The 27,995-nt window shown below is 53.3% G+C and overlaps 8 protein-coding genes and 1 non-coding gene across 9 annotated transcripts; 6 read left to right on the forward strand and 3 right to left on the reverse strand.

Annotated features, from left to right (window-relative positions):
- Positions 1-537: 537 nt before the first annotated feature.
- On the reverse strand, positions 538-2,376 carry BDP81DRAFT_313574 (threonine aspartase; the record flags this gene model as incomplete). Its single annotated transcript, XM_060583903.1, has 3 exons — positions 538-1,817; positions 1,874-2,073; positions 2,120-2,376. 3 exons carry the CDS (start codon positions 2,374-2,376, stop codon positions 538-540), a joined length of 1,737 nt encoding a protein of 578 aa, XP_060448318.1.
- Positions 2,377-3,681: 1,305 nt separating this feature from the next.
- BDP81DRAFT_312698 (actin-like protein 3) lies at positions 3,682-5,365 on the forward strand (the record flags this gene model as incomplete). The annotated part of the gene is made up of 7 exons (XM_060583831.1): positions 3,682-3,716; positions 3,799-3,821; positions 3,884-4,111; positions 4,168-4,214; positions 4,267-4,353; positions 4,413-5,246; positions 5,300-5,365. 7 exons carry the CDS (start codon positions 3,682-3,684, stop codon positions 5,363-5,365), a joined length of 1,320 nt encoding a protein of 439 aa, XP_060448319.1.
- A 920-nt stretch (positions 5,366-6,285) lies between these two features.
- On the reverse strand, positions 6,286-7,403 carry BDP81DRAFT_459106 (alcohol dehydrogenase 1; the record flags this gene model as incomplete). Its single annotated transcript, XM_060593501.1, has 2 exons — positions 6,286-7,286; positions 7,343-7,403. The coding sequence occupies 2 exons, from the start codon at positions 7,401-7,403 to the stop codon at positions 6,286-6,288; spliced, it is 1,062 nt and encodes a 353-aa protein (XP_060448320.1).
- Positions 7,404-9,522: 2,119 nt separating this feature from the next.
- On the forward strand, positions 9,523-10,450 carry BDP81DRAFT_182166 (uncharacterized protein). The gene has a single exon (XM_060582297.1). It carries the CDS (start codon positions 9,760-9,762, stop codon positions 10,252-10,254), a length of 495 nt encoding a protein of 164 aa, XP_060448321.1. The 5' UTR covers positions 9,523-9,759; the 3' UTR covers positions 10,255-10,450.
- A 2,073-nt stretch (positions 10,451-12,523) lies between these two features.
- On the forward strand, positions 12,524-12,608 carry BDP81DRAFT_t102. The gene has a single exon. It is a non-coding gene; the product is annotated as a tRNA-Cys (tRNA).
- Positions 12,609-13,046: 438 nt separating this feature from the next.
- On the forward strand, positions 13,047-15,606 carry BDP81DRAFT_479577 (cytochrome P450). The gene is made up of 5 exons (XM_060594892.1): positions 13,047-13,496; positions 13,556-14,033; positions 14,094-14,162; positions 14,217-14,917; positions 15,021-15,606. The coding sequence occupies exons 1-5, from the start codon at positions 13,331-13,333 to the stop codon at positions 15,161-15,163; spliced, it is 1,557 nt and encodes a 518-aa protein (XP_060448322.1). The 5' UTR covers positions 13,047-13,330; the 3' UTR covers positions 15,164-15,606.
- A 1,597-nt stretch (positions 15,607-17,203) lies between these two features.
- BDP81DRAFT_344005 (WD repeat domain-containing protein) lies at positions 17,204-20,895 on the forward strand. The gene is made up of 2 exons (XM_060586065.1): positions 17,204-17,315; positions 17,394-20,895. Exon 2 carries the CDS (start codon positions 17,683-17,685, stop codon positions 20,686-20,688), a length of 3,006 nt encoding a protein of 1,001 aa, XP_060448323.1. The 5' UTR covers positions 17,204-17,315; positions 17,394-17,682; the 3' UTR covers positions 20,689-20,895.
- Positions 20,896-22,031: 1,136 nt separating this feature from the next.
- On the reverse strand, positions 22,032-24,949 carry BDP81DRAFT_344009 (Rgp1-domain-containing protein). The gene is made up of 2 exons (XM_060586066.1): positions 24,256-24,949; positions 22,032-24,199 (listed from the first exon to the last, which is right to left on the reverse strand). The coding sequence occupies exons 1-2, from the start codon at positions 24,785-24,787 to the stop codon at positions 22,278-22,280; spliced, it is 2,454 nt and encodes an 817-aa protein (XP_060448324.1). The 5' UTR covers positions 24,788-24,949; the 3' UTR covers positions 22,032-22,277.
- A 442-nt stretch (positions 24,950-25,391) lies between these two features.
- Positions 25,392-27,121, forward strand: BDP81DRAFT_404406 (uncharacterized protein; the record flags this gene model as incomplete). The annotated part of the gene is made up of 6 exons (XM_060588908.1): positions 25,392-25,480; positions 25,788-26,236; positions 26,303-26,507; positions 26,564-26,682; positions 26,743-26,915; positions 26,966-27,121. The coding sequence occupies exons 2-6, from the start codon at positions 25,831-25,833 to the stop codon at positions 27,119-27,121; spliced, it is 1,059 nt and encodes a 352-aa protein (XP_060448325.1). The 5' UTR covers positions 25,392-25,480; positions 25,788-25,830.
- Positions 27,122-27,995: the final 874 nt, after the last annotated feature.

Raw genomic sequence — 27,995 nt, forward strand, 5'->3', positions numbered from 1 at the left:
CCGGACTATTCAAGATGGCTTCATATAGCGAGTGGCATATGGTTCCTCGACCCTTCTAATAGCGACTTACATCGCCGGGGGAGTGGGGCATCACATAGGTCTACGTAGCTTCATTCCCCAAGATCGCTCAGAGTCGCACGGAATTGAGCAGAGCGGCTCGCATTGGATGAAACGGGCGTTTAGGACAGATATCATGGCACGATAGAGTTCCCTCTAAAGAGAGGATGGAATCGAAATTCTGAACAACGTTTTATGAACATCTTATTTCTTTGGGAAATTGTATGCCCGAAGAGTATTTCTTGTTTTCTACCTGAATGACCCTCCAGATGATGCTCCAGGAGGAAAGCATGCTGCACTAAGAAGGGGGGGTATCACTACCAAGTAAGAATATTAAAGCCGCTCCTGGCTCTCTCAGGTCTAGCCACCCGTATTGCTGTTCAACTCTGCGCCAGTTGAACACGGAAGAGTCCCGTCTCAACTCACCATCTTTGTTTGTGCCCATCCAACCCACGGCCAAGCACGCCATTGCCTCTGCGCTCATATCCCAAGATCGACTCGTATTCTTCGAGCACCCCGCGTGACTTGAGCCGATTCTCCAAGACGAGACATGACACACACAGGCTCCTTGTCGGAACCGCCCATCGAGGCGAGTGCGAAAGAGTCAGTGTTGTGGGCAAAGTATAAATAGTACCCTGTCCGCGTCTTCTTGACCGTCATCACACCAATTGCCCCGACCGAGTTGCAGTTTTTGACGCCGGGGTGACCCATGAAGTCATCGGTGATGAAAGATTCCATAATGGCGTCTTCGTCCCACTCTTCAATGTCTCTGCCGTTCGGTCCACGGCGGGTGCTGCCATAGATCCGTTCAGCGCACCGTTGAGATGCCATGGTGGTGGCCATGTGCTCTCCCGTACCGCTGGTCACTGCGGCAACACTGACCTTGTCTGGGTCTCCGGGGTCGCAGGGAACCACAGCAGTACCGATGCCTACCAGAGCAGCGGGGCCTATACGTCCACGATGTTTCATGCCGATGCCTCCAGAGGATGAGCCTGCCGCAATGTTGCCTCTTTCGTCGATAGCTATGGCTCCAACGGTGTCGGTGATGACATCCTCGTGCTCCAGTTCAGTCGCAGAAAACGGCCGCTTAAGCCCACGAGGACTGCAACCCTGCAACTGTGCAATCGTGCTTGCATGTCTAGCCCCATCTGTCCACTGAGATGACATGGTGCCGTCACGATTTCCCTCCTCCGCCAAGTGGCTGGAAGACGACGCCAGAGGGTCCCTCTCTTGCAGTATATGGGGCCGAGATCTATTGACGGAGGGTATGGAAGCTCCCACATGACTCAATGGGGACCTCTCAATTATTGCCCGAGGAGGTGTAACCCGAGGAAAGCCCTGCATCTGCTCGGGTACTGGTGAGCCTCGATGGGGTGAATCTGGCTGGCCCTCGTTCCATGTTCCATTGAGAATAGCATTGGCATGGTCTCTCTGCTGGCTTTGATAGATGCGGGAGTGAACTGTTGTCGGCATGTTGTCGTACTGCTGACAGTGCTCAGCTGGTTCCTCGATTGTTTTGCGGGCACCGGCTTGCTTGACCTTGTCCTCCGCTCGCTTAAGGTCCTCCTGCCATCGCAGGAATCGATCCCGCGCGTTCTTGGAAATCAGGTAGTCATTCGGCACGATTTGCATCCCGTTTTCCACGGAGAAGTTTTTGGCACCCTCCCCTACCAAAATGTTCGGTGGCACTCGGCGCAACGATAACGGCTGGTTGCTTTTATCCAGAATCAGCTTTGCGAGACAGATTGGATTTCTGATGTCTGAAGGATCAATATTAGCCATGGTCTTCGGCTCCTAGAATCAAGCATTGACTGACTGGGAACTGCTCCGCAGGCACCGCTTCTTCCTAAATGGTCAACAATAGTTGCATCGCATTCCACGGTCCCGTCCATTGACAGATTAGAGCCGTAACCGGCATTGGTGATCTCTTTGTCTTCGAGGACACGCAGAGCAGCTTCGACAGCTTCCGTAGCAGTGGCACCTGATTTGAGGAATTTCATTCCCATGGAAGCAGCACTGGTGTTGTCAGCAATGATGCAGTGAAGCATAGGGTGTAACGTACTCGCTGCAGGCCTCTAAATGGACTCGCTCGTTCTGATGACTGTGAAAGCCGGCGCCGGCGTGGATGAAAATAGCACCCGTAAACTTCCCTTTGTGCTTTCTCTTGAAGACTCGGTCAACTGTGCCATCAGCGCCTCCAATCTTTTTTGGGCGGATGTTTCCGTGACCTTGGACCTTGGTGTTCTCCGAAGGGGGTTTTCCACTTCCCGCAGCTGTGGTGGCTGGGTTGTGGTTGATCTCAGGAGCGAGCGGTTCCATTCCACGTTCAGCCCGCCCGAGCTTGGTATCCCGAGCCCGTGAGAGTTCGCTGACGGTCTCTGGAGCGGAAGACACTTGGCAGTTGGTATCTGTGGAGAGCATGGATGGTGGTTTTGGCTACGAGCTCGTGGTCCGCATTGGCTGCAGCACAGCGTGGCTTTGAGTTCAGAGAATGTGATGCTCCGGTGTAGCCTGGCATGCAATGATAGTCGATAATTTGGAGATAAAACTTGAGGTGCCGAGTTGGTAAGTCGACGGCGTTACTGAGAAACAGGCCCGAAGTCGTGCTATTGAGACTTGATGGCTGCAGCATCTAGCCAAGATGCCCCAAATGATATGATGCTAGGACGCAACGATTGTTGAAGGCTGATTCTCGGGGCCGTTCGACTACCATCTAAGAGATGGAGCGGAAAGGTGGTCTTAGGTAAAGAGGAGAAACAAGGTATGAGAAGGGTGGCTTGGTAGAATCGCCAAGGAGAAGCTGCAAGACTTGTAGGTCTAGAGGGGTTTCCGCATCAGTTGAGCAAAGCCGAAGTGCCGACTGTTGAAGAAGGAAGGGTCGATGGTGTAAGGCGGTTGCAGAGCACTCGGTGGGGCCCAATGTGTTCAGGCTCCTTCCCCAAGTCATGCGCTCGCCTAACAAGGCCAGAAGGAGTAAGAAACTGTGAGCTCCTTCGTTCGAGGATGGTTGAACTGTCAAATGAGGTATCAGAGTAGATGCCTGAATAATAGTGAAATTTCCAGTCCAGATGAAAAGGAGAAAACTAACTCCCAATGAGTCTGGAAATGCGGATGTCTTTCAGATTGTCCCACCGTGTCTGACTTCGAAACCTTTTACTTCTCTAATGTAGAAATTTCTCCTAATTACCAAGGAATAGAGAGACCCCGAATTCCAATTTACACCAGTAGCAGAACGGCTTTACAATCCCCAATGGACCTCACGGCATGGACATCAAGTGTAGTTGAATCTCCAAGGATAGAATAGTCTGCTTAGCTAAGGTAAATTTATCACAGTGTTGCGTAACAGTGCATGAAAATACACACGGCCTAGCCTTCCTCAATGTCTTGGTGGGGCTTGGTGGTGGGGCATCGACCTCTCCCATGGCTGGAGAATCCACCCACTCTGATGCACAGCCGCAGGTTGGGAGCTTCCATCGGTGACAAGGCACACACTTCCGGCTACCTTGGACGTACGTCGTAATCAACTCCCACGACACATCCAACACCTCGACGGCCTATTCACCCCTTCATTGATGCCGCAACTGAGCTAGAGTCTCCCCGAGCGCATTCGAAAACACATTCACGATGGCGAACCAAACGCCTGCCGTTGTCATGGACAAGTAAGCCATCAATGTCACCCTGCCCCGCATCCCCCGAGGCAGACGTCAGTGAGACCATCGCCAGCTAACAGGTCATCAACAGCGGCACGGGATTCTCGAAGCTCGGTATGCCAATTGAACAGCTCTATCACACGTATCCCGACCCTTATCTCTGACGTCTTAATCAGGTTTCGCCGGCAACGACTCCCCGTCCTTCGTATTCCCGACCGCTATTGCGACGAAAGGTGCTGCTGGAAGCGCAGGAGGAACGGGCTCCGGCCGTCCTGCTGTCGCGAATAAACCATCCTTCCTGACCGGTGGCGCAGGGCCCGGCGGTCATTTGAACTCGAAGCGTGGAACCGAAGACCTCGACTTCTTCATTGGTGATGAGGCCATTGCTGCTTCTGGAGGACCTGGTTAGTTGGATGCGACGGACCTGTTCTCGGTTGACAGCTACTGACCAATATTCCAGGCTACGGTCTTCACTACCCTATTCGTCACGGCCAAATAGAGAACTGGGTTTGTCACATCAAGGCCTAAACTGTACTGAGCTCAGGCTGACCGCTTGCAGGACCACATGGAACGATTCTGGTCAAACTCCATCTTCAAGTACCTCCGCGTAGAACCCGAAGATCACTTCTTCCTCCTCACCGAACCGGTACGATACGGGATATCTGTATGCGAGCATTTGAAGAGTCCAAGCTGACTTTGTCATAGCCCCTGAACCCTCCCGAGAATCGCGAGAACACGGCCGAGATCTTCTTCGAATCCTTCAACTGCGCCGGTCTGTACATCGCCGTCCAGGCTGTGCTCGCCCTTGCCGCCTCATGGACCTCTTCCAAGGTCCATGACCGATCTTTGACCGGTACGGTCATTGACTCTGGTGACGGTGTTACCCACGTCATCCCTGTCGCCGAGGGATACGTCATCGGATCCTCCATCAAGTCGATCCCCATCGCAGGTCGCGACCTGACCTACTTCGTGCAGTCGCTGCTGCGTGATAGAGGCGAGCCGGACTCGTCGCTTAAGACGGCCCAGGAGATCAAGGAGCAGCACTGCTACGTCTGCCCCGATATTGTCAAGGAGTTCTCTCGCTACGACCGGGACCCCACTCGCTTCATCAAGCACCCGGTGCTTCACCCTGGTGGCCGTCAGGTCTCCGTCGATGTCGGATACGAGCGTTTCCTCGCCCCCGAGATCTTCTTCAACCCCGAAATTTACAGCTCCGACTTCCTCACGCCCCTCCCTACTGTGGTCGACAACGTCATTCAGGCTTCCCCTATCGATGTGCGTCGTGGTCTCTACAAGAACATTGTCCTTTCCGGTGGAAGCACCCTGTACAAGGACTTCGGCCGCCGCTTGCAAAGAGATATCAAGCAACTGGTCGATGCCCGCATCCGAGCCAGTGAGGTTCGCAGCGGTGGTGCCAAGTCTGGTGGCTTGGAAGTCCAGGTTATCACGCACAAGAGGCAGAGGCATGGTCCCTGGTTCGGTGGAAGTTTGCTGGGACAGACGCCCGAGTTCCGTTCTTACTGCCATACCAAGGCTGAGGTAAGCCTCTCATCCAGTCCCATTATGAGCGCTTTTGCTGACTTGTGTAATAGTATGAGGAGTATGGCCCGAGCATTGTTAGACGGTTTGCGTTGTTGGGCGGCCCTGGTGGTTCATAAATCTGGGGATTTTTACTATAGAGACTGCGAGCCAATCCTTATCTCCAAAAGGCCACCACCACCACTATTTACGAGAATCAAAATCATGACCACTTCCCGTCATGCCTTTTCTGCACGTGCAAATAAAGAGCTGTTCACGCTCCGTAGCTGGGATGGGTCCTCAGGAAATTGTGTTGTGTTGTGTTATTTCGCCTCATCTCCCTACACTAACTCGATATGCCTTCGACGAGAGCAGACAACTGTATGAGTTATTTCTCAATGCATCCCAATACTCTACATATAAACCTGTGCCTACGGTTGTAGTGGGGGTTGTGTGTAGCGTCGGCCGCTGCAAATTGGCCTTTAACTGTTGGCATTCTGAGCAGTCGCTGAAAAAATGGGCTACGCCCCGTCTCTCCTGTCTTCCAATATCTCGACCATGCAGCTAAATATACGGTTTATTTATTCTTCCCATCAGCTGAAAGGCTCTAGCGCTCTGCTGACATGTATACCAAAATTGACATTCGTGAATGGTTGCAGCTTGAACTGTGGTAACTATTTACATGTGGTTATTTGTGTCGCAGCCAGGAATACCAGAGGACAACTTCTAGTCCAAATAGGCTAATTTACATGAAGGCGTACGATGATCACAAACGTCACAAGTTCGAAGAAGACTGCTAAGTGTTTTCAAATTTGTTCATTACTTGTTTCCAATAAAACGAGAAAGATATGTATCATACACGCTGAACTCCCTCCCAGGTTAGGTATCCTAAACAAAAGTCTCTTAGAAAAGACATCAAATTCATCCGCTCGCCCGCCGTGAAACAACAACAACAACACCACCGTCACCCAACAGCCGCCGTTAAGGCCCCAACCTTTTTGGTTTTTCAAGAGTTCACATTACGCCCCCCACAACTTTTTTCAGATCTTGTCTTGTTCGTCTATTTGCTGGTGTCGACGACGTAGCGGCCGGCAATCTGGCCCTTCTTCATCATGTCAAAGACCTCGTTGAGCTGGCTCAGGCCGACGGTCTTGTAGGGTGCGTTGATGAGGCCGCGGCGGAAGAACTCGAGGGCCTCGGCGGTATCCTTGCGGTTACCGACGTAGCTGCCCTTGATGTTGATCATGCGGATGACAGTGTCGAAGACGGGGGCGCGGAGGTAGGCGTTGGCGGGCAGGCCGATGCAGACGACGGTGCCGCGGGAGCGGACGTACTGGGTGGCCTGTTGGAAGGGCTTCTCGCTGACGGCGAGAAGGATGACGGCGTGGGGGCCGAGACCCTCGGGGGTGGCCTTCTTGACGTCCGCGACGAGGTCGGTTGAGACAGTGAAGTCGACGAACTCGGTGGCGCCGAGCTTCTTGCACATCTCGCCCTTCTCCGCGCCGCCGTCGATGGCGATGGTGTGGATGCCCATAGCCTTGGCGTACTGCAGAGCCAGGGAGCCGAGACCGCCACCGGCACCGACAATGGCGACCCACTGGCCGGCACGAACACCGGACTCCTTCAGGCCCTTGTAGACTGTGATACCGGCGCAGAGAACGGGAGCAACGGCCTCGAGGCTGACGTCCTTGGGGACGCGGGCAACGTGGGCGGCCTTTGCAATGGCGTATTGCTGGAAGCTGCCGTCGACAGTGTAGCCGGAGAGCAGGGCGTGGGGGCAGAGAGGCTCATCAGCGTCCTGGCAGAAGGTGCAGGCGAGGCAGGAGCCGTTGAGCCACTTGATGCCGGCGTAGTCGCCAATCTCGACGTCCTTGACGAGCTCGCCGCGGGCGACGACGATGCCAGCGCCCTCGTGGCCACCGACGAGGGGCATCTTGGTGTCGAGGGGCCAGTCACCCATCATGGCGTGGAGATCAGTGTGGCAGACACCAGAGTACTTGACATTGATCAAGACCTCGTCAGAGGCGGGCTTCTGGACGGGAATCTTCTTGTAGACGGCGGCTAGGATGTGATGTTAGAGATGTGAACCAACTGTAAGGGATGATGTGGTGACATACGGCCTCCAGTCTTCTCGATGACTTGAGCCCATTGCTCGGTTGGGATCTCGGGAGCGGCCATTATGATGGTTTGTGTTGGTGAGATGTGTGTGTAAGGATGTCTCTGAAGTACAGATGAAATCTGGGATCTTCCTGTGAAATAGAGGAAGAGATTGGAATGTGAGATGGAAGGCTGTTGAGCTTGGATCGCTTGATCTGATCAGACGGGAATCCAGAGCATGGCGACGCTGGTCTTATATAGAGATGAGAGCGACATCTTGGGCATGTCCAGGAACGGTCGTATAAGTGAGAGGTGGGGGCGTTGGTCTGCTCTCCAACAGCTGGGGGAAGCTCGGTACGGCACCGGACGGTTCGTGTCAGGGATGAGCGTTCTGGGCGAGATACTTTGGTACATCTGTCATGTCAAGTGAAGCATGGCATGGTGAAGCAGTCCCGGAGAGAAGGATGAAGTGGGTTGAGACTTTCCATGCTGAGAGGAGGCAAAGCAGGAAAGGACTGGGAAGAGACGACTCGGAGGAGTGAGGTGAGGTGTGGTATCAGGGCCGACTGGGCATCCACTGGACAAGGCTAGAGCAAAAAACGTATGATGTTGACGACAGGTCAGGAACCGCAGTCTACGGAGCTTTACCCCTCACAGTGGCAGAAGAGTTCGAGACACACCATACAAAACTGACAAAGTATTCGTACACACCCAGTCGACACCCCCAACTTTTGCAAAATGTGAGGAAAGCCAAGGCCATGGCCAGGTCCCAGGTGGGCCGGATCACCGCACATCAAGCTCAGCTCTGAGAATGGAAGTTGTTGGAGAAGGAGAAAGGGAAGCAGTGGCTGGTCTCTCTGCCCGGAGACTGCCATGTACTGTGCAGTGTACGTACTCGTACTTCGTACACGCGCGGATTGGGGCTGCCGCCGGGTTCCATTCCACGGCGGCGCTTCCTGCACGTCCCGAGTCGTTCTGCCTGCACTTGCAGACTCGAGGCTCGCAGGAACGGGCTGCCCGCGGTTTCGCTCCACCGGGTTGGGGGAGAAAGTCGCGGTGCTGCTACTGCTACCTTGAAAAAGAAGGCTAGGTACAAAGGGAAACAGTTATTACCCCGCGCGCAGATAGGACAAGCGGGAGCGTAAAAGGATGGCGGCCTTGGACCGTGATTGGCCTCAGGAGCAGCTTTCCCTGGTGCATAGGTACGTCTGTCTGCTCGAGGCACGTTCTGGGATGCATCGTCGATGCAACGGCTGCTGTCGACCGAAGGCGCGGATGGCGGACGACGGGCAGGCCAGGCCATGAGGCGCCCCTGGGACTTGGAGACCCTACACACGCACTACCTTACTCTACACAGTACCTTAGGGTAAAGTGTGGTGTGGGATGTGTGAACTAGGATCAAGGGCGTTGATGCGTCAGGATAGCAGGCGTGGAGAGATGGAAGTTTTGGTACGTTCTCGACTCTCAGTCTCGCTGCTTCCTTTGACTGTAATTCTGTCCACGGATGTCATGGATAGGGGGATGATTGACGAAGGAACCGACAACTCCACCTGACAGGCGCGGATTGACGTCGGAGCACAGCGCAACCCGCAGTGAACGATGTCGAGGCGAGTGGGGAGTGGGCTTCGTCTGCAGCTCTGACTGTGAGCAGTAGGAAGGGTGGAACCACAGCCATGTTGAGAGAGTTCCCTCTTCTTCCTGTTCTTGGAAGTTGAAGCATCTTTGTTTGGTGGACGGCCGTCGCCGACAGGTTGGGTTGGGTTTCAGTCAGTTCCGGTCCAGCATTACACACCGTCCCATTCCATGCCATGCCAATGCCAATGCCAATGCCAACTTGCTTTCCTGCATGTTCTTTGTGTCTCGGGGACTGGATCGGCGGACCTGATCTGATCTGATAGATACGAGACCGAAAGTGACGGCAAGCATGCAGGCGAGAGAGCCCAAGTGGAATTCTAGCAGTATCCATCTTGATTCCATGATCATTGATGACTTGTTCCGAATTAACGCAGTCGTGAGACAGGGCCGATGGATTGCATGTTGCGGTGTTGCTGAAGAGATTTTGAGCTGTAGGGCCGAAGAACTACCAGAAAAGCACCAGATTCCGAGCTGAAGATGGAGAATCACGAGATGGGACGAATGAGATGCGGCCAAAGCCACGGCAGGCCCGCGCCACAGCAGTGCCAAAACAGCACCACGCAGAGCCCATTCCCCATTTTGGGAGCTGCCGGATCCATGTTCAGATCCTCGTCTTTGGTGAGCCTCCCTTTTTTTTTAATCTGGGATATTCTTTTTTAATCCCTCCCTGCCCGTTTCCACTTGCAAGAAACTCCCGCAATGAACAAATGTTGCTCGGAGGCATTGAGAAAGAACAACAGAAGGCCCGTCATATCATGACACCACTCGCTAGTCCGGGAGGCAGGAAGGGCGGATAGTCGGGATGCGCACCTTCCATTCTCCCCCCACTCTACAAAGTACCTTCCTTGCCTTAGTCATACTACAATCTACATTGCCATTTGTACCATTTGGTGGTGATCGGGCAAGCTCTGGTGGAGATCGACTACAGGGTCCCAAGACCCTTTCCGCTGGCGCCCGTCGCCGCAATCTCTCGGCATCTGGACGGCCTCACTGGGGAGTGGAACACCGGGCATCAATCGCACCTTCTCCCACGCACCACTTCCCACGATGCACACCACCGAACCCGCCGAAAACAGCCCAGCCGCTTTTACCGTTCCAGGGGTCTAAATCCCGCCCGTCGACGGTTCCGTCACTGTTCATCATCAACAACCCCAACGTAACTGGACATCATCGATCCATTGGTTTCTCAGCCGTGCAACTTACACGCTCCGTGTCAACATTCTGCCCCTCGATGCCGAATCGAAAGTCATCTCTTCTCCGTACAAAGCTCCAAATGATACACAATGTGCCCCCATGAGTTCCAGCAAAACTTGACCACACTTGGCCGGACAAGCGCCATTCAAATAACCACAAGCCAGCTCAACCGAGACGAAGTTACCTGGGTCCTCGTGGACATTGCCTACTGCGTACCATATTTGGCAAGGCACAGCAGCCGCACGAGTCTTAGTCCGAAGTCGCAGGGAGGTGGCTGCGAATAGCTTCAGAGTTCTCATCTCCGTTCGCCCAGAGCGGGACCTGCGGATCATGCAGCTCGCAACCCATACCCAACAACACAATACCCCGTACGACACACGATACGGATACACGACACACAATCAATCCCTGAACCAGAGCAGAGGTAAGGAAACAACAAAGCCCAAGCTGCCTCAACACTTGGACTTCCTACCAACACCCTAGCTGATAGGAAGATGTCCCCCACAATCCCCCGCCCTTGGTACCACTTATTCACGCCTCACGCTGCAACTTCGGCTGCAAGGTCGTCGCTGTCTTCCCCCAAACTTCCGCAGCACGCAGCCACCTGCCTACGAAACCTCCGCCAGCGTACTCCAATAATGAGGGCCAGCCTCCACACCTTCGCTCGAAGGGAGCTTTGCAAACCCAACCCCCTGACGCAGACAATGCCCACTGCGTCTGACAGAGTTGCCCACAAGCGTGGCGGCTACGGATGGGGCCCCGCGATTCTCAAACGCTCCCCCATCTATTCCCCGCATGCCGCCTATCGATAGCTGAACCTCTCACACAAACAGTTGATCCCATCTCGCCTCAACACGCCCAGAACCCCAACCAACCACCCTCTCTGCGTCTCTAGCTTTGCGGGGAAGCTCCTGCAGCTCGAAACCCTCGGTCAACTCCCTTACACTGCCTGCCGACAACTTACACTGTGTGTGGCGCACTTTGTCTCGAGACCCCAGGTAATGCTGACGCCCGGGTTCATCCCCGGATCCGGTAGTGCGGCGGCTTCAAGGACGAGCGGAGGGTTGTTCTCTGCGATTACCGATACTCTATGAGTTTCGGTCACCTCAGTCAGTCGGGGTCGGGAACAGACGCCTACTCTATCCCGGAAGAGCGGAAGATTCTATCAGAGATAACTGGCCAGCGTGGAGAGCAGCAAATCTGGGGCTGAGGAGACCCCGCGTACTCCCCGTGGGCTTCTACGAACCACGCGGAGAAAAGTCATTTTTCTTGCCATCGAACCACGCGCAAGCTCAGGGCTTCTGGCAATGGCCGAAATCCCGAGCTGGGCAGTCATCTGTCACCAAAGTTTCTCAGTCTTGTAGAGAAGCTTTTATCAACGAGATTTCCGCTCCTGAATTCACCTAAAGTTCGACAGTCAACAATCAGCATTCAAGGAACGAGGAGGCGACGATGCAGCTTGAAGCACGAGTGCTGTCAACACCACCTCCGGTAATTGATGCCCATCAGCCTGTCTCTCCTCTACGAATGCGGGACACTTTGTTCTCTTCCTCTCATGTTGCGACTGGCAGCGGTGCACTAAATCACTGCTATAGAGCAGCCTTCCTCGAATTTCAGCGCACACCTGCGTTTGACATCACGGAAGCCTTGGCTCATCACCAGTTCCGAGAACTGATTACTGATATCAAGACTGGCACTGGGGTCCGGGCTGGAGTTTTACCTGCAAACCTACAGTAACTATTCCAAGTCGTCGCCATCAATTCTTGCTACTTCTTTTGACATCTTGACAAATTGCTTCATCTCAAGTGCAAAGGAATGTTGTTTACAAGATGAACGCTCCAAAGACAGTGTACTGTCCGGTCTAAGACTGACACAGGGTTTCAAGATGGAGTGCAGACGATCATAATCCCATTGGTCATGGCAGCGCGACATCGTTTCCTTTTCAAGCTGATCATGATACGACGGTTGCACAATACCTTGACCTGAAGTTTTGACAGCTGCAGCATGCTGAAGAGTCCAACCAGAGGGCCAAAGCGGTCTGGCGTATTAGTCTACGCTGTGATCTGTCCAAGTTTGACGCAAGGCAGCCCGAGCTGAAGTGTCTTCGATAACCGCTCTCGTCTGGTACTGATCAAGGCTGTCACGTACGCCACTTCCGCGTTGTCAAAATACACAACTTCAAGGGTGCTATCCAGCGCACCACGCAACTTGGCATTGCAAGAATTTCGCCGACTGGCTCATGAGGGTGATGAACCTGGATACGATCTCCCGCGTTTGTGGAGTCGGTAGATGCTTGTGTGTGGAGCGTGGCAGTCAGGCTTGCAGGTCATAGACCCCCGCTTGGCCCCGAAGTTCTATCCAATAACTGAGTAGGATCGATAGCTCAGTGGTAGAGCGAGAGATTGCAGTTACACGCAGTTTATCTCTAGGCCCCGCGTTCGAATCGCGGTCGGTCCTATATCTTTTGCTTTTCCCCATGCCCAACTCCCGATTCTTAAGGTTGACATTAGAAGGATCTCCAGAGCCCTGAAATTAGTTATTTTTGCCAATTTCAGCTGTTCTTGGGGTTGCAAGTCAAACATGCAGCCGGACGGGGTGGGACACCGTCCTGTCCTCGCATCGGAAGCCGTTTAGACACCACGGAGACATTCGCCAGTGTCATGCGGGGGCTTGGCGGAGTCCCCCGCCTTTACAGCTCACCTTCTGCGAGCCCAGACGATTGACGCTGGTTTAGTGACATTGAGACAAGTGCAGTTGCATGGCACATCCTGGGATGGTCCGTGTAAGACGCTCGATCACAATGCAGGAGCCAGGTCTTGTAGCCAATCGTCTTCCCTCCTGAAGATGATGACCACCAAGTCCAAACGAAACAAGTGAAGGCATACCCCAAGTGGAGGGTCGAACCTAACCGCGGCCTGAGCAAGCACACTTACATGTGCCGCTCGGTGAGGATTGAAACAGCTCAGTTAAGACGATGCTGCTCCTACCTCCTGCCCAGCCCCTCGGTGCTAAACACTGGTTTTCACTGACTGCAGAAATTCTACAGTCTTGAATTTGCAATTCGATTTCTAAATTCTCCTCTCCCCTCAAAACCTTCCATCTGTCCTAGAGACACCTGTCATTACAGGAATCCTCACTTAGTGTAATTGCTAGGGAATCCAACTCGCACTTCCATCAAGATGGGTCTACTCGAGAGCTTGACGGCGGCTAACCCGCTCTATATTGCGGGCTCCATCTTTGGAGCCTACCTCCTACTTCTGGTGTTCTTCAGGGTCAGAATGGAGTATCTCCTCAGCAAGTCTGGTGGTGTAAGAGCTCCAGTCATTGCTTCCAACCCCTTTACAGGTAACAATGATAAAGTTCCTCTCCCCGCACCAAAGAGCAGGAAGCTAACTAGTGCGAAGCCATTCCGGTCTTCTTACGGATTGGACGTTATCAACTCAAGCACCAGCTCCTCGAGGGCTTTAACGTTCTTTTCAGCGTCGCTACCCCCGAGTCTCCGAACACAGTCGAGATTGGTTTCACGGGCAAGCTCCGCTTTCTCATTACCAGAGAGCCGGAGCACATCAAGACGGTCCTCACTTCCAAGTTTGCCGACTTTGGCAAGGGGGCCATGTTCCATCAAGTCTGGTCTCCATTCCTAGGCGACAGCATCTTCACCACGGATGGAAAGACGTGGCAGGATAACCGGAGCTTGATCCGACCCATGTTCATCAAGGACCGTGTCAGTGACTTGCACATCTTTGACAAGTGGACCGACATCATGATGGACAAGTTCCCGGCGTCGGGAGTCACCTTTGACATTTCAGATCTGTTCTACCGTATGACGCTTGATGTGACGACCGATTTCTTGCTTGGGCATGGTGTCAACAGTCTTGGCAAGTGAGTAGACCACTAAGACCAGCAGGCGGCGTTGATTTGCAGTGCTAATCCATCTGACAGCCCGAAGCATCACTTTGCACATGCATTCAACGAAGTACAGAGCTATCAAATGTTTTACACCATCATGGGGTACGTTATCCTTGACGAGGGTAGACAGAATCGATCGAGCTGACCCAGTCCTAGACCCTTTGAGTACATTTTGCCCCACGGAACGTACAAGCGCGGCATCAAAGTCATTGAGGAGTTTATCCATCCCTTTATCCAGGAGGCCCTGGCCTTGCCGCCATCAGAGCTCGAGAAGCTCTCCAAGTCGGATAAGGACTTCACCTTCCTTCACAACATTGCTCGTTTCACGCGCGATCCCAAGGTCATCCGCGACCAGCTCGTTGCTATTCTCCTCGCCGGTCGTGATACCACTGCTGCAACGCTCTCATGGACTCTCTACGAGCTTTCCCGCTACCCTGCCACATACGCTAAGCTGCGCGCTGAGATTCTGACAACCTTGGGCCCGAAGAGGGCACCGACCTACGGGGACCTGAAGAGCATGAAGTACTTGACCAACTGTCTTCAGGAGACGCTGCGCTTGTACCCCGCGGTGCCGTTCAATGTACGCTCCGCGTTGACGACGACGACGTTGCCCGGCAGAAATGGCAACCCCGATATTGCCGTGATCGAGGGCGATTCGGTTGTGTACAGCACGCTCGCTATGCAGAGGAGGCGGGACCTATATCCCGAGGTGTCAGAGACGTTTGCGGACCCGGCCATCTACAGTCCCGAGCGATGGGACAACTGGCAGCCGAAGCCGTGGCAGTATGTGCCGTTCAACGGTGGCCCGAGAATCTGTGTTGGACAAAACTTTGCGAACACGGAGATGGCTTATACAAGTGAGTTCCCGTCCATATCCTCCCCTGTGCCTCTCCACTCTTTACCTAGGCCGCGTACTGTGAACATGGCGATGTTGCTGAGCAGATGCTAACACGAACCCAGTGGCGAGAATTCTGCAAAAGTTTGAAAAGCTCGAGTACCGCGGAGACTGGAATGCGCAAGTCATCAGGGCCGAGATCGTCGGCGCGCCGGGTCACGGCGTGCCTATCGCGCTTTTCGAGGCTGTCGATGGCGAGATGGCATGATTGTCAAAGAAACCGCAAGGACGGTATTAGCGAGTCTCTTGGTTTCCTTGCAACGATGTAACGAAAAAAGATAAAGGGCCGAAGTGGCATGAACGAAAATAAATCACAAAAAAGGACTGCAGCGAGCCTGAACGACACTTGGCTGGCTACGTGTTGGGGAACTGGGGAGGGGAATGAAGTAATTTTTTTAAGGTTATGGTGAGATGAGGATGGTCGACTAGGAGAGAAATAATTCTGTCGACAGTTTGATCGATTAGCGAGTCGCCGAGTCCCCTCCGCGGCATAGGACGTCAAATGAGATTTTGGGGGGTTTGATACACTTTATGAGCATCGTCGTTGCTTTGCGGTATAAGACGCGGTATTGTTTCTTATCGTTGCGTGATACAGCAACATTGAATACGGAGTACACCGTATATAGTGACAGCGATTGATTGATACTCGGTTGTCACATATCTGAACGCGGAGTGAGCACGTCTTGCGTCGCACCCGTTCGGATCTAATCACCGCCAGCCCGAGGGCCCCAGGGGAGAGAGAGAGAGAGATTCTGGTTACGACATCGGCGGTCAACCGCTGCGGTGGGAGCATTAAAGAGGGACAGGGGCCCCTGGTAGCAGCTCATTTCCATGGACCATGACCGACTCAGAACTCGTCACGCCCCAGCCGTATAATGTCACGTATCTTATGACCTAAGGTAGCGGACGGCGGTGCGGGCGCGGGCGCACGGTTGATGAGGGAGCTGAGATGGCACCTGAAGATTGAGACACAAAAGTCATTTTGCAGATGGCGGGAGACGCGTCTGCTAGCTACTGTGTGTTGTCGAAGTTGGAGTGTCAAGGGATTGAGTGTGAGGGATCTGATGTCCCTGGAGGACGTGTGCCGTACGATGTTGGGGCCTCGCTCAAGCTGTGTTTTAACACGAATATGGAGGATTGAGCTGTGCTCAATTAAAGAACGGCCGGACCCCTTTTTCTTGAGCGGACGCGGGGGTAAATGATGTTTGGGCTGATGGCTGACGGCCAGACGTTTTGATGTTGCTGTTTCTGGGCAGGGGGCGTTTTCAGTACGGAGTACCTACTTCGACTGACGGGATAACGGATAGACGGAGAGACAGACGGGATTTTTTTTGGGGGTCACTGGCGCTGGGCTTGGACTGTCGAACCACCTCTTGAGCTCTGTCTCTTGAGCTCAAGCTTAATGGCTGTCTCTCTTAAAGAATTTTGGGCTAGCAGCAGAATGAATGATCAGTGAGACGGTCTTGTGGAAATCACAGGCTATGACATCAAGAGAACAAAGGAATGGTGGACTTCTTCATTGCGGTTCTTGTGAAACACGCCCCGTTCGAAGATTTCCTTTGTTCTCTCTTACTTATGGATCGTAGTTGGTACGTCAACGGCAGCGACCGAGTAACACGAATGATTGAGTTATGACCGCTATACAGGAAGGTCTGGCTGTCGTAGAGCCGATTGTAGAAATGGTTTTGCAGAATAGAGGGTGCAAGGTGAAGCTTCGGTGTGACGAGATTTGTGATTGGATCCTTCCCGCCAGACCGCCCTTCAATAACCCCTCCAGCTGGTGGGTTGGAGTGACCCGTTTGGGGAACATAATGACAGGGTTAATTCAGAAAAAGAGCAAATCGACCCAGTTGGTTGGACTGACCCCCGCCCGCCGATGCTCTCCTCTCATGCTCTCCCACACTCCATTGGTGCTTCCACTGGCTGCAACCCCATCCCACCTCACGCTTTCCAGGTTCTGCTCTCCCACCTCAGCTCTCCCGCTCCCACCTGCAGCAAGCTGCGACCAACAGGCGACCGTCCTTCCCACAGAACCACGCAGCACAGGGCAAGGCCAATCCAGGCACTGCACATCACTTCCTTCCCACCACCAGGGCCCTTCCCGGCAGACTGCTCCTTCACCCAACCGGCTCCAACCCTGAGGCTTTGAGCCGACCGACTGCTGCTTGCTTGCTAGACGTTGGAAAACCGTCCATCCGCAAAACCTCTTCACTTTTTTCGGCACATCGCGTCCGTCCTTCTTCTTCTTCTTCTTCTTCTTCTTCTTCTTCACGCTCGGATATCTGCACCCTTTCTTTCTTCTTTAAACCCCCCATTAATTCCTGCAGGGCTTGGGGACCGTTTGCCCGCCTGATGTCACTGTACGTTCCCTCCTTCTTCATGCACAATTGATTGTCCCGACCAATCGAGTGAGACACGGAAATTGACCTCCTTCGCAGCTTTCCATCATCCACTTAGACATTCACTGCCAGCCCGGCTTTTTCACCTTTTCGACTTACACCGCTCGGCGCGCCTACCGCACTAATTTTGCCGACTCCTACCTACCTACCTACCTTAACATACTCTCTTTTGGACTTACCGAATTATCGCGACAAACGCTCTTTCTTCATATTCTCAGTCACGTCACCAACCTACCTGGGATGACCTCTGCGACGTAATTGTTCTCCAGCCACTCGTAATCCCAACCACCTAATCTTGCGACAACGCTCGCGAGCCAATGGCGATATAATGAGCGCGACTCCCACGAACCGGCTCAGACTGACGCCGGGAAACTCTCCTTACCTTCAACAACGATCTAATCGAACCCCCATCCGAGGGCGCCTACCCCACGAGTCCCGGCTTTCCCTCAAACGAGTCATTGGCACCACCTGCGCCTCGCCCACAGGCTTCGATACCGTAAACTCCTCCTTTGCCTACATAGCAGGCGGCGCCGTCGTCGTTGTCGATGTCGACGGGGAACACTATGCCCAGCGCTTCTACCGAGCCCGCCCCACTGCGACACCCGTGTACGGCTCGACGACTTTGCTGAACAACTACTCGGCGCCTTCGACACCAAAGGCCAACGATAGCAGGAACCGCGCCGCGATTGGGATCCGAGAATCCCAAAGTTGGAACGACTCGCCCGGATCAACGTGGACCAGCCGCGAGCGCATCAAGGCGGCAACATGCCTTGCGCTGAGCAGAGATGGGAGATATCTGGCAGTTGGAGAGACGGGTTACGCTCCTCGCGTGCTCATCTTCAACCTAGAGGACGCATCCTCTGACGTTCCGTTGGTCTCTATCAGCGAGCATGGTTTCGGTGTGAATGCGGTCGCATGGTCGGCGGATACCAGGTGGCTTGCTTCTCTGGGTACCGCCAACGACGGATTTCTCTACATCTGGAGAATCGACCCTCGTACTGGTGCTGCCAAGCTGTACCAACAAAACAAGTGTACCTCCACCATAAAGGGCATGGTTTGGATGGGCAGCAGCCTTATCACGCTCGGTGTGCGACACATCAAGATTTGGAAAGTCGAGGAAACTCAGACTTCTTCTCCTTTGAAGACGAGGTTCAATGAGGCCGTTTCTACGCCCCAGAGAGTCCTCAACGGTCGCAACGTACTCCTCGGATCGTTGCTGGATGGCACCTTCAATTGCGCGACCGTTGTTGACGAAACGAGCATCATAATCTGCTCCGAGGCTGGCGACGTTTGTGTGGTGGAGGATGACGGCAAACAGACAAAACTCATCAAGTCGCTCACGGTCGACTTCCCGATCACTTCCATCACCATCAGACATGCCACTGCATATCTGTCAGGAAAGGCCGGCCAATTCGCGACTCTCAGCGTCAAGGCCGTCCTCGACAGCCTCCCGGACGGTGTGCTATCCAAGAGCATCGCGCCCGCTGGTCTGGTAGCCATGGGTTTCTTGACAGAAAACCTAGTAACCATCGACGAGAAGCACACCGTAGATATTTGGAGCTCGAGCTATCAGCCGGGCCAAACCGTGAACGACCCGTCGCACGTTTCTATACCAGGACACGGAGACCAGATCTTGGGCATTCAATCAATGCCAAAGCCCAACGACCAAGGTGCAGATTTCTTCACGTGGTCTGGCTCTGGTAAGGTCATCTTCTGGGATATGAAGGGCAAGATCAAGTGCTCCTTAGATGTGCCCATTGAACAGGTCATCCCTGAGAGCGAGATGGACCCCGTCAACCAGCTGAATGTGGTCCGAGCGACTAGGGCCGGGAAGATGCTTGTAGCGGCCGACAAGTTTGGCGTTCTCAGGATAATTGACCTGTCCACAAAGGAATGCCTCCTTGAGACGAAAGCTCATTCGTCCGACTGCCAGGGCGTCAGCATCTACGAAGATGACAACAAGTTCTTTCTGGCCACTTGCGGAAGAGACCGGACTGCGCAGCTATTTCACCGCACGTCAGGTGGAGAGTTCCGGCACTTCCAAACGCTGGAATTCGCTGCCAGGGTCGTTCAAGCGCTAATTCCATCAGAGGACAAGATAATGACTTGTTCCATGGATAGGACACTACAAATCTACGACATCGTCTGCAAAGAAGATGAGGAAGATGAGCTTGCTGCTCTTCCCTCAAGGGCAAACACCCTGAAGGCAGCGCCAACGTCGTTCGTCCTTGGCCAGGATGAAAGAACTGCTTTCGTCTCCATGCTGGACCGGTCAGTCTGCCAATACGATCTTTCCAACGGCAGACTCCTCAACTGCTTCAAGTGTGTTGACGAGAGCGGAGCCGAGACTGCGATCCTGGAGTCTCTCATCTTCACTCAGCCTCCCGGTAAAGAGTCAGGCTTTTTGCTGGGCATATCGAACACGGACAAATCCGTCCGTCTCTATGACGCTCACTCCGGTCACTTTGTAGACAGAGAATGGGGTCACACAGAGGCCATCAATGGAGTCACGTTGACTGACGACGAAGATGGCTGCCAGAGAGTCATCAGCGTAGGATCTGACGGGACTGTAATGCTTTGGTCCATGGAAGCGGATGACACGGCTCCTTTATCTACAAGCAGAGATCCATCTCCGATGAAGGACGGGTCCGCTTCCACCAGACCACCATTGCGACGTGTCCTCTCCAAAGCAGAGCTGGCTGAGTTTCAGCGCCCATCCTCCGCTCAAGGTGGCCGACGCTCTCCGCCGAGGACCATTCGGAGTCGGAATTCTCGGTACGGCCTGAGCAACAACAGCGTCAGCACGCCCAAAACAGGAATGCAAAGTAGTCCGCTCGCCGAAGACACACCATCACGACGCTCGTCCGGGTCTGGCAGCCCGCCCATCAGTCCGAAGTCGAGGGCATCTCGGCGACCTTCGCTTCCTTCTTTGGGCCTACCGCCGAAAAAGAGCTCCCCCAACTTGCGTGGATTTGGCAGTCTGAATATGGCTACAGAACAGGCGTGCCGTACGTTGAGGGCTTATAGAAAGAAGCTGTCCTCAACTGAACCGTTGAGCGAGGACGTCATCTTCGAAATCGACCAAGAGCTACGCCTGACAGCGGCCGCGCTCGGCGACAGGGCCTCGAGAACCAAAGCTATGCATGACTCCGCCCTCCTAAGCGGTCTCCTAGACCAGTATGAGGAACGCCTGGCCTCCATGCTTGACGAAAAGCTACGGAATACCTTCCAAGGGAGAGAGGTACAGACTCCGAGCGAGGAGCGCGAAGAAGAGCTCCTGACCGTACGGCCTGACACCGCCGCCGGCGAAACCACCTCTACGTCATTCCCTTGACCCACACTCTCATTGTATTTTTACATCAACCCTTCCTACCCGCATTGTACAACACTTGCTGGATATAACGGCGTTATCTGGAGAAGAGCACTGGCGTTTGGGAGGACATTAATCATCCACCTACTTGACAGCACAAAGTCCACATGTGGTCGACCTTGGACTTTGGGGATATTGCAGGCGGAAAAGGGGCATCGAACCCCCCCCCCCCCCCCCCCCACTTTTGAATTGTCGGCAAATCTTGTCTATTTGTTTAACCCGTCACTCTTTCGTCACAGCAGCAGCGACTTTTTTCCTTTGGTTTTATTTTCTTCAATTTGCGAGAGAGACATCCGTCACACATTAAAAGATAACGGAGTCCCGAGGAGGCAGGGGCGGCGAACTGGAGCCAGGAGTTTTCAATGTGCCCAAGGACATAATGGGACTGAACAGCGGGAGGGGCCTGGGGAGGTCAAGGAATTGGGGATGACAGACAGACTATTTACACTACACCTGGGTGTACCTTACTTTGGACACCGTGGATATGAACAAAAAGGGGACGAGGAAATTTGGATGCCGACTTTTCTGCGGCCTTTTGCAATCTTGATCACTTGGTCCTTTGGATCTGCTCTCTTGGTTTTACATCTTTACATATCTTGGCCCCCTTTCTTTATTCTGATTAGGGGCGCGGGGAATACAACTTGACGAGGCGTACCTCGTCGTTGACCAACTACTACTCAAGCCTTGATCGATCTAGCCTACAAGTGAAGTCGCTCTGTATTGATGTGGTGACCGATCGGGTTAAGTCAAGCTACTACGTGAGGTCAAACATGGTTTTCCCTAAATGTCTGATACGACTTCGAATCAAGGTAAGGCGGCGTGAGACTTGCATCGAATTATGTATATACAAAGTGAGAAAAGCAAAAGGTCCCTCCTCCCTTCCATAACTTCTTACACAGACTGCCTCATCTCTTGGAGCCAGGTAGTGACAGCGTGCCTGCCTACCTGTCTGAGGTAGTCCCGGCTGGGAAGGAGACAAAGCGGTCCTCCCCTTCCTCACCACCCAAACCTTCATCCGATAACCTTCCCAGCCACCACCCGAATACACAAAACCCGAATAACCACACAGCACAAGCCTTCATATACCCCCTCAACCCCATCCCAATCACCAGCCAGCAGGCGCCCGTCTAGGTCGACGGGTCAGGTCAAACTGGCTGGGTGGTGGAGTGGTTAATGGTCCGACACTTTCATCGCCAACCAGCCTTACTCGACGACAGGCTTAGCGCATACCCCGAGTTCGAATCCCAGCATGAGCACCATAATTTCCCGACATGAGCACCAAGAGATGTAGCCCCCAGTCCAGCACCGGGGGGGTGAACTCTTTTGTAGTTTTGGATGATAAATTTTTTTTGGTGATGATAGTAGAGGAAAAACGTCTCTGTGAAATTGTTTGGAGATAAAAAACAGACGGTAGTACCGTGTTCCAGAAAATAAATGTTTTTCTATCCAACGCCCGCGAATGAATCTCCTTGTTCTTTCTGCCTTCATCTGCCTTGCCTTGTAAAACCACCGTCCCCGTGTGTGGTATGTATGATCCCACTACTTCTTCGTAATCAAACAGCGAGTCCCTCTTCCAACGCCTCGTCCCGCTCCAACTTCTCGAGCCCCGTTGCCACGGCACCGTATACACGCAGAGGGACCGCGACTTCGAAGCTTTCGCACGCCAAGTTTTCCACGGCCACGAGCACTAGGCCTCCGCGCTCGTCCCGAGATATTTCTTCTAGTAATGGATGAGTGCTGGGCGCCTCACGTTCCAGCTCAGTCTCCTGACTCGGCACCACGAATTCCACGCGAATCTTCCATTCGAACGAGATGCCTGTCGTGACAAACTCTGGTGTCGCAGTAATGGGGATAGTCGGGGTGAAGACCATCCTCCGCGAGTAGAGGGTCGCTTCTGAGGCGGAGACGTGGACTTTCCGCGTGACGCGGTGAATCGAGGCTTCTGAGCGAATGGCCAGATGCGGCTCGACTCGCTCGGCCGACTCGAGACAAGAATGGACCGCGTAGCAGGGGATCTCAGCGTCTGTGAAGTCGATGGCCATAGTAACGACTTCGCCCAGACGGTATGAAGGGCGCGTAAGCATAACGACACCTACACGCTGTCCGTTGCGGGCAATTTCGAAGCGGTTCGGGCTTTGCTGACCCTCGGAGGTCAGGTTACTGCGCATAATAGCCATGTTGATGGCCTCTGTGGCCGTCGTCGCCTCCTCAAATACTGATGGACGCCGGGAGCTGGGGTATGCTGTGGGCGATAGCAGCCCTGCGTTGGAGCCCTGCCGCGGCCTCGTAAGGAGTTCATCAACGTATACGAGGAATTCATTAATCGTTGCGTCGGTCTTGGTCGTTTTTAGCTTCTTGATCTCGCTGAGGGTCGACAGCTTGTCGACAGTCTTGATTTTCGCTTGGTCGCGGAGAATAATGTACGGGTTCATGAGATCATGGCCAAGAATCTCTCCATGGCTGTTCACACTGCCGAGGACTCGGAAAGGGATCTCGACGGAGCGCACCTGTTGCTCTTTAGAGCCACCTGCTCGCTGTGTGCCGATAACTAGATTGTAAGAGATCTTGACCGCTTTTCCCTTATGTGTCGGCGGTAAGCCCTTTGGGAGCTGAAATGAATACTCGAAAGCTTTGTGCTCTCCGGGGGCCAGGTTCAGGTCCACAAACAAGATGGACTGCGGAGTCGAGAGCAGAGGGACGGACTTGGCGCTGGCGATACCGCGCATATCTTTGATGCTGCTAACCTCGCCGGCTCCAAGCAGCTCTCCAATTGAATTGCTGATACTCCCCCATCCGAAACTTCGAAGCAGTCCACTATCCCGTTTCGAAGGCTCCACACCAATGACACCACCTCCTTGACCGCCGACAACGGCCTTACGCTTGACCTGCTCAAATGGCCCGAGGTTGATGAGTGAGCCATCTAAGGTGAATGAGCCTTGAATCTGAGCGTAGCCCATCATCAACGATTCCGGCTGCCTGGGGTTGTGTGAGGCAAAGTTGGAGGACTTTAGAAAATGCGGCGGCCGCATAGGGCCCCGCGTGGGTTGAGTTGGATATTCAGATGCCAAAGTTTCCGTAGAGTTATTGCTCATTGAGTAGAATTCCCCACTGCTGCGTGGTGTTCCTCCGCCCATGCTTGTTGTCGAGAGTATTCGCATGGCTGGTGTAGGATGGTCGATGGGGTTGGTGAGTACGCCATCCTTGTTCCGTATAGCTAGGGTTGGAGGTACTTCAGTGTTTGGACTCAATAGCCCATCGTGATGTGACGCAACTGGAGTGCTTTGCGTGTCCGACAGTGGCGACTGGACCATTGGAAACCGGAAGTCGGCCAGCGCGTTGGAAGGCGATCTCATGGGACGTTGTGAGCCTGCTACGCCAGGGGTATTCGGTGCGGTCGAAGATCGCGAGTTGGAGGGAGGTGTGTCGGAAGCGGACGTCGAGTTGAATAAAGGCGAGCTTATATGCCTCGGCGATGCTGCAAGGGAGTTAGAAAATGCACTCTGCATCAAGATTGAGAACTAGAATACTGACCAGAGTGAGGCGCTGTGAGGCCGAGCCCCAGAGCAGCTCCCCTAGGCACAATCTGTAGACTGGATGCCCGGGCATGACCGCGACCAGGCCGATGCGCCTTTACGGAGCTAGCGTTACTCTGATTGTCATCTGGTACGGTGCTTGTGGAACCAATTGAGACAATAGAAACGGACTTCTTGTGGCCATTGCCACGGTTTTCGAGAGCGCTTGGAGGGTGTGATGGCGTCCACGGTACTGAGCCCGCGCGGCTTCGCGATTGAGCGACTGGTACGTTGAGGGATAGAGCAGATCGGTGACCGCGGGTTTGAGCTGAGTTCGGCGGGGTCAAGCCAGCGCTAGACTTGCCTCTCAGCAAGGGCGAGACATGCCTTGGTCGGTCTACAGGTGCGAGTCGTTGGGACTGTCGTTGCTGATTCGGATCGCGAGCAATATTCTTGAAGGTGATGGTGCATTTGATCTCCTCGCCAGCGAAGACGGTCTGGTCGTGCCAGCGGATAAAGACTCGAATGTTGCTGGAGGCCTCTGGAGACATGATGGCGCTCGTCCGGGCGGAGGGGAGGGAAAAGGATCGATTGAGGTTGCAACGAATCAAGTAGTCATCACATGTCTGGTATCAACCATCATCGCGTCTAAATTCGTGAATTGGAGATGGACAAGGAGTCCTGACAAGTGCATTGAACGTCATGGGCTCTCCGAGTTGGCGGGAGATGGAAGTTGAGCGAGCTGGGCTAGCTCCAGCGTTGCTGCGAGTCGGGCGGGCCCCATTCGGCGCGCGCTGCAGGGGTGGGATCCACGTCCCCGTTTCCTTTCACGGTTCTAGCGTCACTGTCACCTCGGCGCCTTACCTCAGCAGTCCGGTCCACTTATTCGGGGCACGGCAAGGACGGGAAGCGGAGCGGTACGTACCCACTCTCATCAATGCCACTTACACGATCTCAACACCACACCGTCACGGGGTCTTAAGGTACCTTAATCCGACTGATCGCCACAAATTTGAGTATCGATGCAGTGTGAATAATGAGATCATTCTCTTCAAATATATTACACGCTGCAGACCTTAAACACTCTTCAAAAGAGTAATATTCGTTCATTCCAAACCTTAGCTATGGCTGGCTGCTGGATATCTCTTGGAGCAGGAAGGAGGCAGGTGCCTTTTGAGGGCACCTTCCGCTCTCCTTAAAACCTCACCAATATGAGGCAGCATTCAAATCTACAACTATGGAAGGTAGGAAATGGAAGGCGATAGGTCTCTCTCATCTGCACTTGCCCCAAAGTCACCCACCTCTTCTTCTACATCCTCTCTCTCTCAGACAGCCCACACTTCTTCCTCTTCCACCCGGGCAAAGTACTTCCACTTCTCTTCTCCATCCCACCTCAGCCCTTTCTCTTGGGGTTCGCGGCATCACATTCTTCTACCAGTATTTTGTTCAAAGGACAAAGGTTCTAAGGCTGTGGCTTTCTCTGTTCTTGTTTCTTTTTCCCATCACCAGAATATTCACTTTTATTCAACCTCTGCTCACAGCTTTCGGCAGCGCACCTGCCATATCACGAATCGAATTCACTTTCCTTTCCAAGATGGCAATCATCGATACCCTCCCCGCTGTCAGCGTTTCTGTTCGCCTCAAGAACGCCTACCGAGACGCTGATGAATACCCCGATCCGTATCCGTACCATGAGTCTGAGAGATACATGAACGATTACGAGCAGTGTGCCCGCAACTACATTGAGAGCAAGGAAGGAACCGAGTTCGCGGTTCACATCAACGTGTTGGACGATGCCACGATTGACCCTTGGGTCCATCAAGACGATGGTTTAGTTTTCCTTCTCTTCCTCGACGGCCAGTTCATGGGAAAGCGATTCTGCTACGATGATGACTTCAAGCATGGAGGCTGGCACTTTGCCTTCAGAGGCAAGAGACATCCCAACCAGGACAGAAGTGCCATGATTCAGAGCAACTTCAAGTTCGAGACGATCACTGCAGGTAAATCCACCCCATCACTTAGTCTTTTTTTTGTATACAAATATTAGATGCTAACCGATCCACCAGTTGACCAAGACGCTACCGATGGCGAATTGAGACTTGCCAAGAATATTGGTACAATCGAGGTTCGCGTCAGACTAGCCAGATTCGCTGGCGGTCCACGCCGTAATAGACGTGTCGACTTGGAGAGACCATTCACGGAGCCGCAGTACAATAAGTGCGAGATCTCGGAGGAAGCCATCAAGGGCCGCCCCATCTACCATGGCACTTCGTATGCAACGACCATCTGCCGATGATGCATCCATTAAGCTAACCACGTCTTCGCAGCTTCACCGCGCCGGTCAACAAGCGTCTGAGACCTCCCAGCAATGCCCATCGAGGAGCCATTGAGCAGATTCGCAAAGGCCCCCTCTTTGCGACCTACACATTCAAATATCGCTCGCGAGGTATGCTGCAATATATTACAAGGGCGTCTTTCGGTCAAGATCTGACTGACTCTTCTATAGATGCACTGAAGATTGAAGAGATTCTTCATCAGTCCCCCAGCCCCGAGCCGGCCCCCGCGCCACTCCCTCGTCAGAGACCGGCCTACTTTGGCATGTCGGTCCTTCCTAGATTCGAAGACCTTCATGACGACGAGGTCGAACGCCTTGCTCGAGAGAGACACCAACAGCTCCAGGTAGGGCTGTAATTAACATTAGAGAATTCACGAACTAACATCTCTACCAGGTCGAGCAAGCGCAGCCTTCGACTCAGAAGAACAAACGGAGCTATGACGAGTTCTGTGATCTTCCAAAGGGCGCGAATGAGCAGTCAGCTCGTCCTTACAAGTTTATTAAGCTGGGAAACGGCCATGACGCTATTGATCTCACGGGCGGCTACTAGAGATGTAGGCCAGGAGATCGTGCGTTTGTTGTAAAGACGGAAACAGCACAGGATGGAGGTCACTGGAAGAGTCTCATTCTTCAAACTGAGCCTATTGTGGGGTGGTGAATCCACAAGCTGAAGTTCACTGCAGTGAAGGGAGGACTCTGAATGAAGGCATCTCGGACGAGGGAGATTGTTTGGTTGAAAGGAAGTTGACAATGCTTTGATAGAAACTTGGTTCGAGGAGGCAGGTGGAAGAGTAGTAGTAGTAGTAGTAGTAGGACTCACATCCATCAGAAAGCTTGCTCCCAGACCAGCATTAGTTGTGTTACATTCAAAAGTTCCTCAGTATCCAAGTATTTTGTCGTAATTATCTGTGACTTTGGGCTTGAAGTCATGTTCTTACCAGATGACTTTTTATTCACAGTGAGATGCTAGTGCTTATACTCAAACACAGAGCAAGCAGATTATTCCACGATAATGATTCAAGTAGTGAAGAGCCTCCTCATAAGTTTTTAAAATAGGTGCCATTGCAACAATTAAGAAAATTATACATACCATCACTATAGATATCTGCGCTGTCAGCTCCTTTACCATGCGATGGCTTAGTTGGTGGCCATCGCCCGACTCGAGGCAATTGGACATGACCAAAGCCCCGTTTGCGCACTTTCCACTCTGGAGATAACCTACGATTTGAACTGTGGAGGACAGAAGGAGATTTGCAACTATTTTCCACAGGAAGGTACAGTTGGCGCTTTCTGGCTACCTTCCGTCCACCTGCTGCAAATCAAACGTTTCCAGCCACAACCCTGCCTCGTTCTTCGCTCTTGAGCTTGGCTCAAATTGCAGAAGTACGATCACGCCTGGGGGCCACGAGAGTGCTTCTCATCCA

Source organism: Colletotrichum phormii (assembly GCF_030913505.1).
Source record: "Colletotrichum phormii strain CBS 102054 chromosome Unknown BDP81scaffold_5, whole genome shotgun sequence".
NCBI lineage: Eukaryota > Fungi > Ascomycota > Sordariomycetes > Glomerellales > Glomerellaceae > Colletotrichum > Colletotrichum phormii.